The sequence below is a fragment of the Netta rufina genome, assembly GCF_964035555.1.
Source record: "Netta rufina genome assembly, chromosome: 14".
NCBI lineage: Eukaryota > Metazoa > Chordata > Aves > Anseriformes > Anatidae > Netta > Netta rufina.
Window position 1 is genome coordinate 19,543,637 of NC_140137.1, and position 21,188 is coordinate 19,564,824.

The window sequence follows — 21,188 nt, forward strand, 5'->3', positions numbered from 1 at the left end:
CGGAGGGGACAGAGAAGTGTTGGAGATACCTGCTCCCCTGTCAGCTTGTTGGAGATCAAGATTAATGACATGCAATTTCAGGAACCTGTTTACATCTGTAGACATGAATATCACACCCTTGGCTTTGTGTAAGCTTTGGAAGATCACCTGGGCTGAGCTTGGGCCCTCTTGCTGCCCGCAAGCGCTCTGATTTTGCCCAGGAACCAGGAGAACTCGGTGACCCCGGGGAGCGAGCGTGACGAGGAGCGTTAGACTTTGCTCCTTGCCCTGGCACCCACGAACCTTTGGCTCTTGTAATCTTTTTTCTTTGAAACGGTGGCAAAGGGCTTACACAATGCCATGTTCCCCTGTCCCCGAGGCAGCACAGCTTCCAGGCTATTGCACAGAGACCTGAGGGGTTTCTCTCTGCTCAGGCTTAACCCTCCGCATAGCTCAGGGCTTCCTCTTGCTGTTTATCCTTCTTTAAACATGCACAGGATGTAGATGAGTATTGCATGCTGGCCTTCTAATGCAAGCAGACGTATATATACGTATAATTTGAAGGGATTAAGAATGAGGAGTTCTTTATTCCTTCGTGTTCTTCAGTAGCAATTTGATCATATTGGTGCGCACAGGAAAAATAATTTCTCTGGACGATTTCTCGTGAAGGTAGCGCTCGGTGTGCTTCCCAGCAGGTGCCTGTCTTTCAGGAAAGGAGCAGTTCTCTGCGACAGAGCTGCTTTCCCTGCCTTCAGTGATGATCATTGCTTCTCCCAATTACAACTACAATCGCTGCTTGTATGGAAAAGGCACCTTATGAAAAGGAGTTAATGTGATTTGGGGTAGTTCAGCGCAGAGCTGAGGAGGGGACCCGTGCTGCGGAGGTTGGTTTGGGGTGCGTAGTGTTTCCACACCTCGGTGCTGAAGTTACACAGATAAGATCTCGTAGCAGAGCATGATGACAGGAACGAGAAACTCCAGGGAACCCCCAGGCAGTCTGCAGGGAGGTGTCCCCGTGTTGGTGGGCACGGTGCAGCCGCTGTCCATGCAGTGCTGCATCAGGGCTGGTGCAGAGCCGGGGCTGAGCCACAGGGCTGGAGCTGGGAGCGCTCAGAGCATGAAATGGAGAGGAGAGCTCTTCCCCTTCATCCTCAGCCCTGTCTGTGACAAGGCTGTGCTGGGATGCTGGGCACAGCCAGAGAAGGCTGAGAGTAGTTATTGTCACGTCCTAGGCTGAAGCATTGCTGTGCTGAGATAAACTGTAACTGGGTGATCTGTCCTTTCCTCCTTCCGAAATGTTATCCTACCCTCTCACACAAACGTTCGGCCCTGTAGTTGCTGATTTCAGTCACAGAGACATTTGTTCCTGTATATAGTTTGCATTCTAATTTTTTTCAGGGTATGTAGCACTTTGGAAGTCTTTGGGAATGTAAGATATTAATGCCTTAAGAGAAAAGAATTCCTTAAAATATCAGTCATTTAAAATGTATTTGCATCAATAAAAAAAAAGAAGTGGTGTAATAATTGTATATGGATGTAAAACACAGAAAATGTGGCCGTAAGCTAGCTGCCTGCTGCTGGGGATCTGGTGGGACAGTGCCCTGCTTCCAGTAGGGCAGGGATTATTAATAGGATGCCATATGCCTTCGCAGCTGTACGCTCTTTTTTAAGCAATAGCAGCTATGTGTGGTGTCTGATGGTCCTTGGGTTTCGGTGTTTTTCAGAAGAGAACAGGAACAGTATCATCAACTCCAGCCTGGAATCCGTCGTATCTTCAAATGCAAACAGCTTCCTCAACTCCAACAGCTCTCCCCAGCCCAACCTGAACTCAAGTGATCTCGAACTAGAAGTAATTAAACCCAACAGGCCAAATTCACTGTAAGTACGGTAGTAATTAGTGTTTTATAGGCTCTCCGTCCTTAATCTTTAATCAGGGCTGTTTCTTACTCTGAATCCCAGCAGTTTGTGGAAGAAAACAATTTAACGTTTTAATTTTTAATGGGCGCCTAGCATGTGTCCTGCATTTTTAACTCTGCCTAAGTGGTGGGATTAGTGGCTGCGGGCTGGGTCTGCTGGTGAGCTCAGCCCGGGTTATTTTGAGCACGCGGGATATTTTTCAAGCAGGGCTCCGCGTTGCTGTTTGAACTGCTTGACCCATCTGGAGATAACTCCAGCAAACACAAAGGACTTTTCTTCTGAGTTAAATCCTATGACTGTTGTCAGTACAGTTGATCTCCAGCCAAATCTGTGCCATTGCTTCTGCTATTGCTTCCTTCATCTGGAAAGTTCAAGGGAAAAAATAGCGACCTTAGCAATGACTCCCCGGGGACGGCCGAGTTATTTATGAAGTCCCCTGGACTTGACACAGCCGAGCCCTCGCACCAGTGGCCGCTCTGCTGCGGGGAATTTCCTTCCTGCCGCGGCCCTGCTGGGCCCCGATGCATTTTCCCACAGAACCTCCCTCCCCTCCCGCACACGCCAAGAGCAGACACGCTGCCGGTGCCGGGTGGGCCGGTGACCCTGGCCGTGGTCCCTCTGGTTGATGGCAGGGGATGGATTCGGGGTCCGGGGTCCGGGGTGCAGTGCCCGTGCCCCTCAGGGGGGGCTCATCCCCACGGCGCTGGGACAGGCGAAGGTAGGTGCACGTTGGCAGTGCCCGGGCGGAGAAGGGCTCTGGCTTTCGCCCACCAGCTCCATCTCTTTCCCATCACACTGCTGCCCCTAAAACCCTGCGTGCAAACCCAGCCGACCTCGTGTAAGCCGAGCCCACACGGCAGGGCCCGCAGGGCAGGAGCCACGGTCAGGCCGTGAGTTGTGTGCCCTGAACTGAGTTGGGATGTGCGGGTCTCGTGCCCGTGCTGCTGGTGGAAGCCCTGGAGGTCGGTCACATGCCGTTGCCCCCAGCAGGATGTTTTTAGTTTATTTGTCCTCCGAGGGAAGAAAATTATTTGACTTGTCTTGTTGTGACTTTAAAGAATCATTTGCCAAATCTGCAGTTTTTCAAATTCCAAGAGTTGCTCTTCCTAATAACTTATTTTTTAAAGAAAGTCGTAAAGAAGCACAGCAGAATGAACCAGTTCAGGCCGTGTGGGGCTCTGGGGAGCGGAGGCGTCCTGCTGTCACCCAGAGCTACTGGAGCAGACTGGAGCAGAACCATTTGCTTGCCGCCCATAAGGGGCCTTGACACTTGTGCAAAGTGAAGCGGTGCCTAGCAGGGGAGCCCTGGCAGCACTCCTGCCTCTGGCAACGTTTGTGGCATTGAGCATTTTCCCTTACATCCAGTGATTACACACACACAAATGTGCAAGCTTTTAGTCAAGGTCGAGCTAAAGGTTAAAAAGTAAGTCTAAAGTGAATACCTCAAAGCAAATGTTTTCTTCTCTGTGACCCCAATTATGTAACTCAAATGTCTGTAATCCAATCTTTCGATGAGAAATGAAGTGTTTGACTTCATTTTATTTTCCCTTAATGCTATGTATAGATGTCTCTTCAGCCTCTGTGCCTGCTTACCCATCAGCCTGCGTCTGCTCCGCACGAGCCCATGCTGTTCCCATACTTATCTGTGCTGCTGGGTTTTAATGTTTGCTGAAACGCATTAGTTTGTCTTTAAATATTTGCTTTTAACCTAATTTGTAGTCCCATGAAAATTTGATTGCTGTATTTCCTCTGCAGTGCTGGGGTGGTTAAACACCCAGATCGTTTCCACGTGTGTATTTGCAGCCGGCTCGAGCCAGCTGATGGGGCTCAGCCCCCACGCGGCGTCTGGGGGGCACCGGGGGGAGCAGCGTGTGCAGGGGGGCTGCCGGGCGTGCTCGGAGCACACATTTTCAGACAAGTAAGGGCTTGGTGCGAGTGGGTTTGGTTCCACACCAGGGCTGTGGGTTGGTGATGGTTGGGGTTACCCTGCTCTGCTTGGGGCGGTCACCGGAGTCACTCCCAGCCGCGGTCGGAGCGGTGGCAGCGCTGATCCCCGTGCCCAGCCCATGGAGGTTCAGGGCTCCTCTGCCCCGTGCGGGTGCTGATGGGCAGAGGCGAGGAGGAGGAAGAGGAGGAGGAAGAGGAGGAGGAGTGCTGTCTGGGCAGGAGCTGTGGCTGTGCACGGGCTGCGCTCTCGGGGTCGGGGCGCATGGCCTGAATGGTGCCAGTGTCCCGGCGGCGTTGTCGCTGCTGCCCTGCGGCGCTGCACAAATAATGCCTGCATAAAGCCGTCCCTGTTTCTTTAACCAGCTGAGAAATTTCGGCTTTGCAAAGCCTTGGGCAGCTCTGTACGCTGGAGTCGGCTGCTATTATCTGTTACTGCCGTGCGAGGGTTTCCAGTGCTCCCCTGTAATTACCGGGCCCACAATGAGGAGTTGGGAGCGTGTCAGGGTGCCTCGCTCTCCGCGCCCCTTCAAAAACCCTGCCAAACCCTCTGCCAGTCCCGTGAGACCCCTCGTTGAGCCCAGCTTCAGGAGTTTGGTTTTTTTCCTGCATTCTTCACCATTTTCTGTAAGATTTTGGCTGTGGGCCAGGGCTGTCCCATCTCGGGACCCGCTCAGGAGGAGCTGCCCGGCCCACGGCTGCAGCAGCTCGCGGAGCTGGCAGAATTCAAGAATTCAAGCCCTGCAGCTGAGGAGCTGTAAAATTCCAGGTGTGAGCAGGCCGGGAAGCCCCGCTTTCCTTCCTTAAAGAAAAAAGGATTTCTTTCTGAACAAGGCACTCTTTGAGAGTACCAGTAAAAAAGGAATCCTGGATTTGGTGCTTCCTTCCCTAAAGTGACAACAGCAAAGGTCAGAAAATTAAAAACTCACCCAGACCAGAATTTAATTCCTTCTTTTTTTTTTTTTTGGTGTCTGAAGTCACCAGTGGAACAGACACTTCCATGCAGGCCATCGTGCACCAGGGCCTTTTGCTCTGTTCTGCCGCTGGGAGATGGATGGGGTTGGTGCCTTTGGTCACTGACATCTCTGGCCCTCGTGTCGTCGTGGTGGGCACCCAACTCAGTGTCTGCATAAGCTCTCGGGGTGCTGCCAGGAGAGGCTGCGTTGGTTGGAAGTTCGAGCTGCTCACTGAGCTGCCTGTGTTTGTGTCAAAGTAAGGCTGTGAAGCTCCTGCTGATCTCAGCGCAAGGCTTGCTGGAGCAAAGACATTAAGGCGGCAGGTTTGGGGGATGCCTTGCTTTTGTTTTGCTGCAGTGAGCACCGGTACATTCGATACACCCTGTGACCTTACAGTGTGTGGTGCTTGAAGTTTTGAATGCCGTCTGTGGAAGCAGAGAAGTTTGAGCTTTGTCTCCAAAGCTTCTCGGCTCTCCGGCAGATGCTGGTGCGTAGCTCAGCTCTGCTCTGCGCGGGGCCGAGCCCAAATCCTGCTCCTCAGATCCTCCCAGGGGTCCCTCCCAGCTCCGGCTGCTCTCCTGGATCTCTGCACGTGAGCAGGGCCGGGTGGCCGTGCCGGGCGCTGTGCGAGCAGCCCGCATGGGACGCGCTCTGCGTGCCACCGCCGTCCTTCGGCCGGGGGAACTCGCTCGTTTCCAGGTTTGCCTTCCTCAGTCCTGGCCCTCCATCGCGAGCCAGGAGGGAAATTGTTTTGCTGCAGGGCGAAGGCTCTTCCTTCCCAGGCACCAATCAGGGTTTTACGATGGGAATGCGTTTATTTATTAGGGCTGGTTTTATTTTTATGGAAAAACTGCTCTGGGCGGGAGTTGTTCTGGTGAGTCAGCAGGGCTGCTGTCCCCTGCCAGGAGCTGTCGCTGCGGCCGCGGGCACGAGGGACCAGAGCTGGCTGTCTGCTGCCACCAACGCCCCACATGGGGATTTGAAAAAAATTCTTTTAAATAGGCACTGATTTTCTTTACCCTCGCCATTGCAGAGAACTTCTTCCTTAGGAAACATGACAAAACAAAAGCCAGAAAAGCCTGTATTTCTAGCACGGATAGATGCTTCAGCTGAAACGGGGAAAGTTTTCAAACACTGTGTGATCACAGAGTACATAAGACTTAAGAACGTTTTTTTATTTTTAAATCCTTAAAAGCCAGCACCTTGCTCTGGTGGCCTGGTGATGCACACCGGAGATGTGCGCTGAATGGAACAGTGAGGGTTTCGGTCTGCTCTCTCATCCTAATTTCTTCTTGTGCGTGACAGTGGTGAAGGTGGGGTGAGGCCAGGTGACTTTTCGCCCTGTAACTAGATGGGCTGGATTTTTGCATCACGACTGCATGAAGTCGTCGGCCTGCTCAGAAGTAGGAGCATGCAAACGATGTCCAGGAGCCTTCTGCCTTCTCTCAGAAGGGGAGATTTGCATCCCAAGCACGCAGGATGGTTGGAGCAGGTGGGAGAGCACCAGGAACTCGCAGCTAGCCCAGGTGGTGCTCGCCCTGGCCCCAGGCATCCCACAGCCACTGCAGCAGTGCCCCTGCTTCATCCCCAGCCCCGGGGGGACCATGCCGTGCCATGCCGTGCCATGCTGTGCCATGCCATGCCATGCCGTGCCCGGTGCTCTCCTTGGAGCACCGCAAGCAGCACGTGGCTCCCCGGCTCTCCGAGTGGTGACAGGGCAATTCAATCTCAGGGCTAATTTTAGCAGCTCTGTGAGGCTGTCCTTTCGGAGGGACACCGCAGCTCCAGCCATTTCTGGCGGGGGGGCAGGGAGAGGCTGTCCTCACGCGCCTCGGCCGCGCTGGGCATCCCTCCCACGCCGGCCCCCTGTCTGCTGGCATGGCAGCGCAGGGCGAGCCCGGCTGCAGCAGCCAGACACGAGGTCTCCAAAGCAAGGCTGGCTGCTCAAAAATGCTGCCTGGTGAATCGGGAGAGCCCTGGAGAAGCCCCCTTGGCTTAGGACCCCCACACAGGGAGCAGAGGCTGCGGCTGGGGCTGCTGGCGGGTGAGGGTGGAGGCTGAGCGTGGGACTGGGGGCCCTGGGGAGAGCCTGGGGGAAGCCAGGAAGCCTGACGAGCAGGAACTGCGGCGATTAGAGCCGGGGGGAGTCGCAGGAGGTGTGGCAGGAGGTTTTACCTGCGCAGAGCAGGCGCAAAAATACACATTTTTCTGTGGGGCGGGACGGCGCTGCCGGTTGCGTGCGGGGATGGCTCCAAAAATACCAGGCACGGAGCTCGGGGGAGGCACAGCCAGCAGCCTCCTTGCCTCTGCCTCAGGAGGCTCAGCCCTGCCCGCAGGAGGATCCTCCTGGCTTTGCTTTGCTTGTCGAAAAACCTGAGAAGGCATTTGCACAGCAGGGCACGGGACGGGATCCCCTGGGCTGGGAACTTGGCTGCACGCACAAGGAAACGCCAGAATTGGAGTTGCCTCGAGGCCCTCGTGCCCAGGCAGGGCATCCGTGAATCCTTCGTGCTTTCCCTCAGGGGATCCGTGCTGGGGCTGTCCCCCAGGGGTGGCTGTCCCCCAGGGGTGGCTGTCCCACACAGCCAAAGGGGGGCTTTGTGAGCACTTTGCAGCTGCTGCCTTGCTCCTCAGCTTTGGAGTTCAGGGCTTGGCACCTTTCACATCCCTTCTAGGGTTCGCGTGCCTGTCTGCGTGCACTCGGTTTGTGTCGGGGTGATAATTACAGAGCTCCCTTCACAATATCAAGGCCTTTACCAATTGCTCCTGGAATCGGCTTTTTACGTGCGAACCAAGCCAAAAATAATGAACGTTGAAAGAAAAATTACTTGATGAAGGAAGCGTAGTCTGCTGTGCCCTCAAAATGGAATAATTGTGCTTATTTTCTCGCTCGCTTGTTTCTAAAGGACCTACGGGCAGCGGGTTTTTGAGGTCTCTAAGGGTCATTCAGGGCACTGGGGTTTCTCCTGGGGTGGTTTCCCCAACAGAGCTGCTGTCCGTGGGGTTGGGCTGAGCAGGGCGTGCGGATGAGTTCCTGCGTTAGGGCCCCGTAGGAGCGTGCCCTGGGGAGGTGCGGTGGCCGAGCAATCCCATACCTTCATTGCCCTGGGGACTCCGGCCTTAGGGAGATGATAGCTTTGGGAAACTTGGATTTAGTCGTCACGTGTCTGTTTGCATTTTATTTTATTTTCTGATTGACCAAGTATGGCGATTTCTTGCCCTCCGTGGATATGGAAAGAAATGAGGAGCAGATCTGAGGTCCAGTGGTCATGAAAAAAATAGCCCAGTCAGTGTAAGGAGGAGAAGCTACTCCCATGTGCTTCTGATTTACAAGACCAGAATAAATCTTCATTAGGCGTCCCAGTTAAAACTTGAACTACATTTCTCCTTCCCTTCCCAAAAACGAAAGGCCTGAGAGCCAGGAGCATCATGGGTGTATTGAAGGGCGTAAGGTGGGACGTGCAGGAATAAATAACCTCCTAACAATGCAAACAGCTTCGCAATTACCACTTGTAACACACATAAGCAAAAACACCCAAGAAGTAAATGGATCTGTAAATGCTGCTGGGTCCTTGCTGAATTGAAGTCACTTTTTCCACTCTGAAAAATAACCACATAAACGTGACGCAGCCTTATTCAGCAGCTCCGCTTGGGCAGAAGGCAGCAAAAATAGGGGCTGGGGGGGGTTGGATTAGTTTTAACTTTTGTGAAGATGTCAGTAACAGGAGAGAAGTGAACTCGTTCTGTGCTGTGCTTCATTAGTCAAGCTATTGTCAGAACAAATCCTGCCTCCCCTGGGAGCTGTGCCACCCCGCTGCCAGCACTGAGACCAGCCAGGTGTGAAGGGCAGCGGAGGCCGGCACTGCTCCGAGGAGGAAAACTCGTTTTCAGGATGCCGTGTGAAGCTGGCAGCGAGGAGAGCCTGCCTTTATTTGTGGCAGGACCCCCCAGAAGGCGCGCAGAGAGCACGGGGAGGTACTCGCCGGCTGTGAATGCCCGGGAACTCTTTACAGCTTTTATTTCCTTCGCAGCAGAGGAGCTGTGAGCCAGGGCTGTTTCGTTTTCCGAGCAGCGCCTGACGAGGCCGTGGAGCAGGGGCTGTGTGCGAGGGCTGAGCGAGCGCCACGGCCCCGGAGCCCTGCCTCTGAGCCAGCCGAAGGCGTGAGGTGGGAGAAAACTGCCCACGAGAATGGGGTTATTTCCGATAAACCACAGAGCCTTAAAAGGTTTGTGAGCCGGGGCAGGCCTGTCACAGCAGATATTTCCCGTGGGTGCAGCGGTAACCCGTGGTTAGGGGTGACAGTCCTCACGTCTGTCCGCTGCTGCCACAAATGCTGTCATTTCTGCCTTCCCTGCTGAGGCTCTTAGCGTGCTCAGCTGCGTTTTAGTTTCGTTTGTTGTTGTTTTTTTTTTGGTTTTTTTTTTACAGATAAGGGGGGTATGCTACATCGGGTGCCTAGCTGGCCAAAAAAAGGCTAGCAGCAGCTCTTCCCCATGCCCTGCGTGCTGCGCTGCAACCTGCAGCCCAAACGCAATCCCACCCCTACTACACTGGTGCTGGAATGGCAGCTGCTCGGGGTGTTCGGTTTCAGGCTAGGAAAATGTCTGAAGTCACCGAAGTCACTAATCCCCACACGGGTGTCGGGTGAGTCGCCGGGGTGCAGCGAAACCGGCCGGTCTTGCTCGGGAGATGCGCGTTAGTCACTGCGGCATTTTCACACCTTTGGAAAGGGAATGACGATGGTTGGTAGCGACGGTGTGCTCATCAGATAGTATCTGGCTGACTTGGCAAAAAGATTTGACATCCCTGTCAGCTGGGTGCTTCTGCTCGGGGTAATAGTGAGCAAAACATGTGCTGAGAGGGTCGTGCCCCACAGGTTTGCACGCAGGCCCCCAGGGGCAGCGGCACGGGGAGGTCCAGGGCTCTGTGCAGGGTGGTGCTGCCCTGGTCAGCGTGTCCTGATCCTCTTAGGGCTTTGGGAGCCATCAAGAACATCCACATCGAAGGCCTCTTCCCCTTTTCCACCCTCTGCACTACCTCCTGCAGCCTCCTGCTGCGACTGTACAAACAGATCCTGCATTCGCTGCAAAGCCCCGGTAGCCCTGGGCTCCGAGCTGCAAACCTCCGCTCTGGAAACACCACTACGGGATTTTATTTCCCATTTCAGACCTGCAGGTCAAATTTGCACAGGTTAAAGCCCAGCGGGCCTTTCTCAGCAGTGCTGTCCTGTGCTGGAGGTGGGACGCTGTCGGGTGTCGGGGACCTCGCAGCGCTTGGGCACTGGAAGCTGTGCTCATCCTGCTGCCTGCAGGTGGGCAGAAAGGTGCACGTGCTGCTGAGTGCCTCTGGGTTGTTTGCTCCTCTTGTGCTTCTCAAAGCCCTCTGAGGTTGGGGGGGAGCTCCCCGTGCCCCCAGTGCTGCAGTGTGGGGCCGTGGGAGAGGCTGAGCCTCGGAGCAGCGACCAGCCGGGAAGTTCTGAGCTTCGGTTTCCTTCTTTGTTTCTCGGGTCAGGCAGACAGGTCAGAATATTTCTGAAATAATCCCTTCGGTCAAACAATGTAAGCAAAGCGTGGAACCAACGCGCTTCGTGATCTCAGGCTGCATTTTCCGTATATTAATTACCCCGTGCTGCTTCAGAAGGACGGGCAGAGGTCAGGAGGTGCAGGCTGCGCGATGGCTCCAAAATGAAAAAAGGAAACACAGATTGAGGTCAAAACGGGCAGGGGCTGGCAGGGGGAACGCCCGCACATCCCCGCGGGCACGGGCTGGCTCGGGGCTGGCTGCGGGTCACTGCCCGTGCCCGGGGACACACCACAAGGGTGGCAGCCACCCGGGGACAGGGGCAGGCGGCTGCCGTGCCGTGTCCGCCCGTCCGTCCGTCCGTCCTCCATCCGGGGGGGAGAAACAAGCCCTTAACCTGCGTGACCTCTGCAGTTCCTCTCTCGTGCTCGCTCGCAGTTGTTTTGCAGAGGCTTTTGTGGCTCCGCTTTCTTCTGCTGCCGTTGTTTATATTCGCGAAGAATAATGGCAACTGGAGGTGCAGAAGGCACCGGGGCGGGTCCCACCCTCATCCTGCCTTCCTGTCAGCCACTTGGGGACCGTCTCTCTGAATGGCATCTCTGGGGCTTTTGTTTGAGCAATTTTCTTCTCAGCCAAGCAGAGCTGTCCCTGAGGAGCCCGTGTGCTTACCCGCTCTCCCCCAGCCTGGCATTCAATGGTAGCTCATCGTGAAAAGCTGTTAATTATCGCAGCTCTCCTCCCTCAGCACCTCCTGGCACGGCTCGTGTCTCTTCTGTCGGAGTTGTGAGGTACCACCACGCTGCTCCTGGATGGGGGAAGAGCCCGTGGGAGGCTGCTCATGGCCCTGCAGATGAGCTGCTGGGGGAGGAAGGCTCTCCGAGGCGGGCACTGCCTGGCCCTGCGGGTACCCGGCGGGATGGCAGAAGCACACGTACGGCATCTGGTATGGGTCTGGGGTGAAGTGAGCCCAAATGAGCATTGGTTCCCTTCTGTTTGGGGTCATGGGAAGCACTACAGCACGAGGAGAGCGAGGCTAGGGACGAGGTCTCCGTGGAGGCTCACCGGGCGGCACCGCGGGGTGGGCCCCGACCCGGCCGGGGCTGGCACGGAGCCCCGCTGAGCAGCAGCACCGTGCGCCCTGCTTCGTCCTCCACAGCTGCACCGGTGCCAGCAGCACTGCCCTGTGCCCACCCCGTGTCTGTGGGTTGGGCAGGGGATTTGGGCAGGCGGCCCCAGGAGCACGGTGCTGCGTGGCTCAGCCATGGGGTCGGCCTGGCCTCGGGAGGAGCAGGGCTCGTTCACCGCTCCAAGCAGGATCTCCTGGTGTTTCTGCTTGAGAACAGATCCTCAAGTTCCCAGTCTGCTGCTTGGCTTATTCCAGATGACATAATATTCCAGCTATCTCATGACTTATTTATTTTTTTTGGTTCAGACTGTTATAAGGGTGTCTGTGTGTTTTTCGCAAAGCAGCTTTGACTTGGGAGTCCCGGATTCTGCCTGCAGTTAGGAGCTCCATAAGCTGCAGTGATTCAAGGGTCTGGCAAACATCTTCAAACCCAGTTCATGAAAAATACAAGCAGTATACTCAGTAGGCTCCACAGATAAATGTGGGGGAGGCCCAGTTGCTGATGGCAATACGTTTTAGGACTTGCATATATCTAATTCACACGCACACATGTATATTTATGTGTATGTATTTCATAATTCTTTCCTATGTTGTGTTTAAATAATCCTGGATTTATTTTAGAAGCATTTGTGCGCTTCCATGAGGTATTTTCAGATACGTGTAAAAGAAAGATGCCTGTAGGCCACAAGAGCAGTCATCTTGTTTTGGGAGGGCAGAGGGAAATTACAAACTTTCGTTTGAGGAGAGATATTTACGGCTGCTTGGTCGAGAGGAAAAGTCCAGCGCTGAAAGGCCGCCAGCTTTCCCAGCATCTCTGCTCCGTGGGCTTGTTGCTTTGGGCTCGCAGGAGGAAAAGGTCGAAGATGGATGGTTTATCTGTTTTTCTGCTGTGTGGGCTTTTCATTTGCCCAAGACTTTGGCATAACAACTTTTCAAAGCTTTAGCTCTTTCAGTTTTCAGTTGGCTCCTGGACTAGAAACTTTCCACAAATTGAACTTGAAAATTTGGCCAAATATTCTTACAAAGAAAGTCTCCAGTTTTGTGGCTAGCCCCATCTGAACCATCAGTCATACGTCAAAATATTTTCTGCATGGTCATCCATTACAGCAAAGATGATCTGTCAGGTCAAGCCTCCTTCTCGCTAATGCACGCAGAAGCCTACCTTCCTTTTCTCAGCAGGAATGAAGTATGTGGTTGCTTTGAATCCGCAGCTTTGGAGTTAACTGGAGCCTACTCCTGGGGATGTTACTGCCTGTGCAGGGCGTGCGGGCCCTCGCAGATGGACAGACAGACAGACAGACAGACAGCCTCTTCACAGGCTCCTCTCCCCAGGGCTCTCTGCAGCTCTTTCCAACCTCCCTCCTGCTCTCTGCAGCTTTTTGCAGAGCTGCCTCCCAGGAGACTTTTCAGAAGTTTCTGCTTTTGAACTGCACTGCTCTGTTTATGTGATTTGCTCTGGGAACATCTAAGGGTGCTTCTCGCAAACTGAATTAAATTAGAATTGTACAACTCCCTCCAAGAGATCTAAAAAAGTGCCTTTGACTTCAGCATCACATATGCTTAAAAGACAGCTTTCTTGAAAGCCTGGGGAAGAAAATACAGACATTGCACTTTCATTGCTTTCTTAATTCATATAATTAGTGTGGAGATAGCTGCATAGCTGTATTTTCTTCAAAGAAACTGCCTCAGACAAATATTGGCTAATGGAAATTTCACTTTCAAATAAAGCGGTATTTGAAAATACATTAAGGCCATTGTGGGGAAATGGATGCAGGAATCAAAGATGCTACAACAAAGCCTTCCCCGGGGCAGCTAACAGAACAGTGTGTGTGCTGTTAGGAGCTGATGGGTAGATCTCAGACTCATCTTCTTGCTTTCTTTTTCGCCTTTTCCTCTCCTGCCTTCCTTCCCTCTCCCCTCTGGTTCATGTTTCGGGGTCCCGGTGCACGGGCTGCTCTCCCGGCCGTGCAGCCCTTGCCCAGCCCAGCCGGGTCCATCCTGCACAGCTCGGCTCTGCCTCCAGTGCCTCTGCTCGTGCTGGGCTGGGGCTTCTTTTGGGCCGAGTCTCACAAGCACGATCCTAGCCAACAGTTTTATTGAGCCAGCTGAAAGCAAAATGGCAGTAAATTAGGTCTCTCTGCCACCTATAAACGTCACTAGAGACAAAATATTTTAAAAAAACCCACAGCTGAATGCATTCTTTGGTTCCTCTTTCTGCCGGCAGATTCAATTCAAAACCGAGGATGCAGCCTAGACTTTCCCTTGTAAAAGCCTTTTGACGAATGTGGGACTGCTTTCTGGAGGCAGCGCCGCTTCCCAGCCGTGCCACACAGGCACAAAACGGCCCCGTGCTCCCCGTGCTCCCCGCGCTCCCCATCGCCAGCGGCCGGGCTGCGTGAGCGGGGTGCGGATGGGGACCACCCCCGCGGGCGGCCGTGCCCCTCCTGAGGGATCCGATTTCTCAGCAAAAAGCTGACAATTTCCCCCCCAGGGCAAGGGGGGGGGAACAGGGCTGCTCAGTCACAAAGACATCCTGTCTCCCTCTGAAAGAAGATCCTGGTGCCTAATTAACTTCATAAATTAGCCGGAGCCGTAAGGCCGCCACTTCGACATGAAGCGGAGGTAACACGATCAGCGCGGCCCTTTCTGCCGCCGTAAGGGATCCTGCCCACCGATTAATTGGCCCTCGCCCGCTTTCCGTCCAGCTGCATTCTGGCCGTGCACAAGCCGATGTGCAGACACCGTTGACAGGGCTGTGCTAAGCTGGGAAATTATCGGTAGCATAAGAACCGCGGCCAATTACTCGCCGGCCCCCGCGCGCTGGCATCGCTCCCCCTCCTCGCCCGGCGCCATGCCGTGAGGCCGCCGGCCGGGTTGGGAGCAGCCGTGGGCATCCTGAGGCAGAGGGGTCCCGGCTGGGTTCGGCGGGCAGCAGGGAAGGAAATCCCAGGGGAAGGAGTGCCCCGTTCATCTTTTGTTGTTGTCTGTAGAAAATCACGGATGGAAGCAGCAGGAGAGGAGAATCCCCTCTGCCTCCTGTGGGTGCATCCCTCAGGGGAACCTGGGGGAGCACGTGAAATGTCCCAAATGGAAGTGCAGAAACAGCCTACCAAAAAAACAGTGAATTGCATGTGTTTGTCTTCACTGTGTTTGATTAATGGGAAGGGAGAAGAAGCGGCATCTTCACCTCGACTGCCCGCAGAGGTGCTGAGGCTGGTCAGTAGGCTGGGAGGTCGTGGCGCACTGACCTGGGGGCTGTGATCCCCCAGGGACTTCAATTTCCTTCGTTTTGCAAGAATCCCTTATGGTAGCTGGGGTGGCAGATGGGAGAATTTTCTTTCCTGGGGGACGTAAAATGGCAGTGGATGGAATGCCAGATTAAAATGAGAGCTTCTGGAGGCCTGTCGAGTTCTCCTTAAGTGTGAGTACAATTTGTTGGTGACTAATGCATCTAGACTTGCAGAATTACCTCATGAATTAGAAGCAGTGGCGTGGTGGAAAAGATGTGACTATGATGCTGGCTCCTGATTTACCAGCACTTCCCTCCTAAACTGCTCTTTGGCTTCCTACTGGCACAGCACAATTTTTCTATTAATACTTCAGAGCTCAAACACAGTTTGAACGCACTTGGTTCAACGTGAAATCTGCTGGCTTGACTGTGAGGTCTGCTGAGAGCCTTCTGAGCGGGGAGGAAGCAGGGAGGGGTTATTTGTGGAGCAGAAAGTGCAGCCTCTGTGCGAATGCAGATGGGGGCTAGGTGCCACCAAGGCCCTGGAGCTGTGTTAGTGTGGACCCGTGCGTTCCCCATGTCCCCTGCCTTCCCCGTTCCCATCGGAGCAGTGACGGGTGGGTTGGTGACTTGCTGGTGGCACTGCCGATTTTTGGATGTGGAATTGGGCTCCCATTGAGGAGCTGCTCCTTACCAACCCAGCACGGTGCTCCCACCGCCTGGACCCCGCTGCTGTGGATAAAACCTTCCCACGGGCTGTGCCAGCGTCCGCCTGCTCCAGCAGGTTCCTCCCGCGGTGCCTCCCTGCGCTTAGTCATGCTGAACATGCATCCATTGCTGATTCTTTGCTTATTCACTCAACCTTTCTCCAGCGGTAGCATCAGTCGCTAAGCTGCATGCCAGAAGGCTGCACCAAACCAGCAATGTCATTGCATCACTGTGAAACGCTGAGGGTAAGCTGTGTTTGGAAATGGAAACGTCTGTTAAGTGGGACAACAAAACCTCCAGCTCTCCTTCCCAAAAGCAGAACTCTTCCCAACCTCTCTTCTTATTCAAGTGGAAAAGCTGTTAGATGCTGTATGACGTTCCTACAGCAGCCATAGCATTCTCTCTATGGGAAATAAGGCAAGCAGCAAAGTGACAGGACAAACCGATGTGCTGGGTGTCTTGAAGATTACAGAGAGACACTTCCAGATTACTGTAAAGAAGATCACATAAGCTGTGCTCATCGAGACAGAGGAAATAATAAACTGAGATGTGGAAAAGTCCATGCTGAAGAAGCTGAACTGTTTTGGACCTATTTGGTCAAGTGATGTTGCCCACAATGTATTCTGGCTGCTTATTTCCCTGAGTCTCATTGATTTGCACCCGAGTTATTTATACAACAAGCTAGCTCCTGAGAGAATATCCTGAGAGAGCTTTGGCATCATTTTTCTTGCATTTAAAGCACCAAAGAGAGGAAGAATCCTATCAATCAGAAGCCTGTGGGCTCATGGTAATGTACAGGATCATGCTTGGTGCCATCACTAACCTGCAGTACAACCAGAGCCTGGGGAGCTGCTCGCTCAAGCCCATCTGGCTTTGCAATCCGCGCTTTGCTGGGATGTGCAGCGCTGCATGAACTTCATGAGCTTCTCTGCCCAAAGCTGCCTCCCATTTCTTTTAGGCAACAGAGCCGTGTCCACCAGGGAGCTGCAATCTTGGCCTTGTGTTAGCAAGTTGAAGAGCCCTGGCATTAAATGATGCTGTAATATTTTTTTTTTCTGGTTAGCTTTGAGAAGAGCCTTACATTGAGCAGCTTTGTTTTATAGGAAAAGAAGATCGAGGGGTGGGTGGCTCTTGGTTTAGTTTCATGCAGTCAGGTACCGGTAACGTCAGGATGGGAATATTGTGTTTATTCTTGAGGTGATTTCATCAAAGGGCTTTAGCTCATCGGTAGACTGTGCCCATTCATAGATGTTAGATGTTCTGTGCCAGAAATAGCCCTGAGTTCCACAAAAATAAACAAGTTGTAAACATTTTTTAAGTGGAACTGGTGTCCTCTCAGCCAAAAGAACAAAGCAGCAAAAGCTGTCTGGAAACCCTGCTGAGAAGAATTCTTCAGCCCTGTAAATGCCTGCAGGACTTGAGAAGTGTAAAGAAAATGCCAGAGACAGTCTGGGCAGGCAGACTGCTGAGAACGGGGGAGAAAAGAGAGGTAATGAGAAGGGGGTAGAAAAGAAGCTCTTTAGGTCCAGCGACTGGAAAGCAGAGCAGTATCTGGAAGCAAGGAGTGCTGCGTTTTTCGCATGCTCAGGCAACAAGCTGAGCTTCGGAACGGAAAGCCAAGATGTGCCGCAGCCACGGGAAGCGAGGAGGAGGCTTCGTTCCACTCATCCCTGCGTGTTTGCGGGTGCAGTGGGACTGCCCGAGGGGCACTGGGGACCTCCTCCATCCTGCTGCCACCCCCTGGGCTTCTCACACCACCTTGCGCCTCGTGGGGCTGCAAAAGGGGCCAGAAGGAAAGGTGAAAGCCTCGGCACGTTGTGGGCTACTGACTGATGGAGTTCCCTCTGCTGCTTCTGCTTGGCTAAAGCTGCTTTGAAGACTCTAATTTTAGCCATTTCTTTGTTTCCTGCTTCTGGTATTTTTGGTTCTCAGCTGTTTTTTTTTCTGTTTTGTTTCCCACTATGCACTCAACAGGGAGAGCCCCTCGCAAAGTCCTCAAGAATAATAAGAAGGGAAAAAACAGGTCCAGATGACATTTGCTTTCGGCAGACAACAGGCAGCAGCCAACATTTCCAAAAAGTCCATCACCACCTCTGCTATTTCCATGAGAAACAGAAAGGAAATTGGACCCTACACGAAAATGGTTCTCCAGATACAGAGGCCTCTTTAGTCTGATCACTCGAGTGCGCTTACTTCCATCCAACAAAACAGGACTTAGGCCTTGCAATCACATAACTCAGCAAGGTGATACTTGAGCAGTATCTTTGAAAATAAATGCCAGTGTTTGACTGGAAGGAGATAAGCCCTTGGTGCTCATCACAGACACGAGGTCTGTAGGCGCTCGGGAGGGCCAGCTCAGGCAGGATCCTGAGAAGTCCATTTGTCCTTCCTGAGGCAACGCACTGGAAAGACTTACAGAGGGAGATGACGAGGTGAGCAGAGGTGGCTCAGTCATCATGGGACCATCTCGTCTGTGAGTAACCCGACTGAAACAGGATCATCTTCATACTTAAGGACCTGCATGATGTCATTATTTAATGTATCTCTCAGTTGTTTTGGTGGGCATGGAGAGTGTTTTCTTTGCCACCCAGAACCCAAAGCTACCAAAATCCTGCTGCAAATTATTGATAGCTTCTTAGATAAAGGCTGGCCTGAGAGCCAGGTTCTTACTGCAACGCTGCAGAAGTAATTCTCTTCTCATTTGACTGAGAATCATTTGATTGCATTATGCACCGTAATCAGAGTAGACTGAGCAGTTGGTGAGGCTGTGATAGAGCTGACTTCTGCAAGTAGCAAGAGCCGCATTCTTTTAAAATGATTTCATCTCAAAACGCATCTTGGGAATTTGTGGTCCCATTGGCCCTGCAGTTGGATGGGTGCCCTTCCAACCATGCAGCGAGGAGGGGGGGGGGGCCGCTGGTGGAGGCTGCCCGGCGTCTGCACCCAGCGAGAGGTCCTCTTGCACCCGGATCCCACTGCCCACGGAGCAGGGCCACCTGCTGGTGTTGGTGGCCGACAGGGGGATAAGCCTGGCTGTGTTTCGGTCACTGTGTCACCACCCTGCTCCAGGGCTCCTCCCAACCATGGACAAAGCTCCTCTGTGGAAAAGGCTATGCTGTGCGTTTGCTTGCTCTGTCTTGCCCTGCCTGGGGCCTTTGTGGTCCCTTGGGGACGTCTGCCTGACGGGTTTGTCACCGGCAAGAAGAGGAGCTGGCGGCTGGAGGCGTCCAAGCTGTCTTAGGACTCATCCTGCCCTGAAGATGGAACCTCGCTGAAGCAGGGGCTGGGGACTGAGAGGTCCGTGTCTCTTGTGAAGGGTAAGTCCATGTATGGAGCAGGTCACGGGCACCTCTGAAGAGCTCTTTGGGATCACCAGGATGGAGGAGGCTGCGTGAATGGTGAGTAGCCATGGAGTGATGAAGGGCACAGCCGGCAGGCCCTCTGCTTCCAGGTGCTAACCCCACACGTCCTCGTTCCGTTTGCACTGCAGACGTGCACCGTCTGAGAGGCTTGCACGGTAGCTTGGCTGCATAGAGCCAGCAGTCGTTGCATACAGGTATTAACAACCAACAGACTTTGGCTTCCAAAATACCGGCTCCTCATGCAATACAAACAGTGACAGAGATGTTCTGGTTCCTGATGCCCAGAGGAACTGGGCCCTCCATGTCTTCAAATGGATCTAACATGCTCTCTCCATTAGAGGGCAGAAGCATGCTTGTGCACAGATAAAATAAAACCAAATTACCTGCCCTGTGTGCTACATAACTTCTTGTGTTAAGGGCAGGTAGGACATCGTCACAGATCGCCAGACAACTATGCCTGCTGGAAAGAAAAAGCAGCAGGAAGAACTGGCACATCAAGGGTTAATTTCTGCGATTTGGGATAACTCTGTGGTCTTTGTAGCACCTCCTTCTGTTAAAAGTTGGAAATAGGCTTCCTAAATGGTAAACACAAATGTCTAGCAGCTTTGTTAAAGCTTAACTTATGCAGGTAATGACCTATTTTTCTAGGACTGATGATTTTGATAGAAAAATACAAAAAGATTGTGTTATATATTATATAATGCTGATAATTATGATGTGGACGTTGATTAGATCTGAGGAGCGGGGTGAACACTAAATAGGAGGTGAATTATTTGAGGATTCCTGCTAGTATTCTGCCCATTGTATGACAACCCTCGGTGCAAGCTGTGATGCACTGCTGTATGTCTGTACACCTGTAACCCTCCGACGCAATAAAGGAGTTGCCTGTAGCTCCACGGTTGCTTTCTGTTCGATTCGGTGCCACGGCTTCTGCAGGCAGCAGAGAAGCCAAGAGTTTGCCCTTAACCAGATACGGACTGCAGGGGAGTTCAGGCCAAAAATGTAACCTTCTGTAGTGTCCTCTCGGAGCCAGCTGTGGTGGGGTATTTATGACTCGGCCACCTTCTCCCTAGGAGTTGGGCCAAACCGACAGAGTTGTCCCTTCAGCTCCGGGTAGGCCCGGGAGCCCGCCAGGCCCCGGAGCGGCGACCTCCTGCTGGTGGCATCTCAAAGTTACTGAAGGATTATGGCTAACCCATCACCCATTATACAGAGAGTTCATCTTTTTGTTAAAGTTTTGGAGGCGTCTGGGTGGAGGAGCCACACGGGTGGCCTCAGCCTGGCTCATCTGTCCCGGGGATGGGAACGAGGACAGAGACGGGCTGGGCTGGGGGCTGCCCGCAGGGCCGCAGGCCTGCTGACCCGGGGTGCCACCCCGCTCTGAGCCCGAAGGCATCAATCATGATTGCTTTCACAAAACTTCTTGTTTTTCCAGGGCATTTGCAGTGCTGAGAATTTTTTTCTGGTGTTTTATCGGGGACAGAGTTTACGATCTGAATTAGATGGAGAATGCAGATGAGTTGAAAAACGTACAAACGGTAGAAGATGAATCAGACTCAAACTGGTGTTTTAGTACAATAATTGCTTTTCAGTGAACCTGAAAATGACCTAAATAAAACAGTTTTGCAGGAAACAGACTTTTCTCACTTGACTTCTGCATGCAATTGCTAGTCCAGTAACTTGATTTGACTTCAGCTGACGGCAGGAACTTAAAGGGGAAGCGGAGAACCTAGAGCTAACCGTCAAGAGCAGTTTGGATGAGGGGAAGAGAGCTCCTTGATGTAAAACACGAAAACAAAGCAATTAAACCTTTACAGTGCTGCCATTTTATAAGCACCACAGGAGCACTGAAGCACCGGTCACCTCGACGTGAGCCAGTGATGTGGCCGCAGAAGCAGCCGGTTCACAGCGGGGTCCCGGTGCTCCCCATGATGGGTGCACCCCAGTGTGCTCAGGGGGTGTGCACAGACACAGCCCCTTCAGCCAGTGCCCTGCAGCTGGTTTCTCTCACCTCAAGGCAGGTTGTCCTTGTTGTCCTTGCCTTGGCTTTGCTCATTGCTGAGGGGGTGCAGCTGGGACCCTCTCAGACATGCAAACAGGCAGCGGTGCTTGGCACTGCAGGTGGTGGTCCAGAGAAGAACCTTCTAGAGCCAGACACAGCAGCAACCAAAATAAAAATGGAGCGTGGAGGCTGCTCGCAGGCCTCATTCAGGTATGGAAATGCAGTCAGCCCTTTCTGGCAGCAGTGGGGAATCAAACCAAAGCAGGTAAGGTGCTGGGAAGGCAGCAGTGGCGAGCAACCCGACAGCCCTCCGCACGCGAGGTGCCGGGCTCGCCTGGATGTGGCGATGGAGCAGGGGTTAACTGGAAGATCCAGCTCTTGTTGTCCAGAGAAATGCAGATCTGGCCTTGAAACGTTTCCCAAGGTCTTGGCACTTCATTTCGT

General features: G+C 53.1%; 1 protein-coding gene across 4 annotated transcripts in view; it reads left to right on the forward strand.

Moving 5' to 3' along the window:
* Positions 1-21,188, forward strand: part of ARHGAP26 (Rho GTPase activating protein 26) — a 120,735-nt gene that overhangs the window by 92,324 nt on the left and 7,223 nt on the right. For 3 of the 4 annotated variants that reach the window (XM_084295145.1, XM_084295147.1, XM_084295146.1), the window contains exon 20: positions 1,704-1,857. In XM_084295145.1, coding sequence (XP_084151271.1) covers positions 1,704-1,857 — 154 coding nt within the window. Of the gene's footprint in view, positions 1-1,703; positions 1,858-17,354; positions 20,250-21,188 lie in introns of those variants that run through there. The other variant, XM_084295148.1, reaches the window with a different exon arrangement.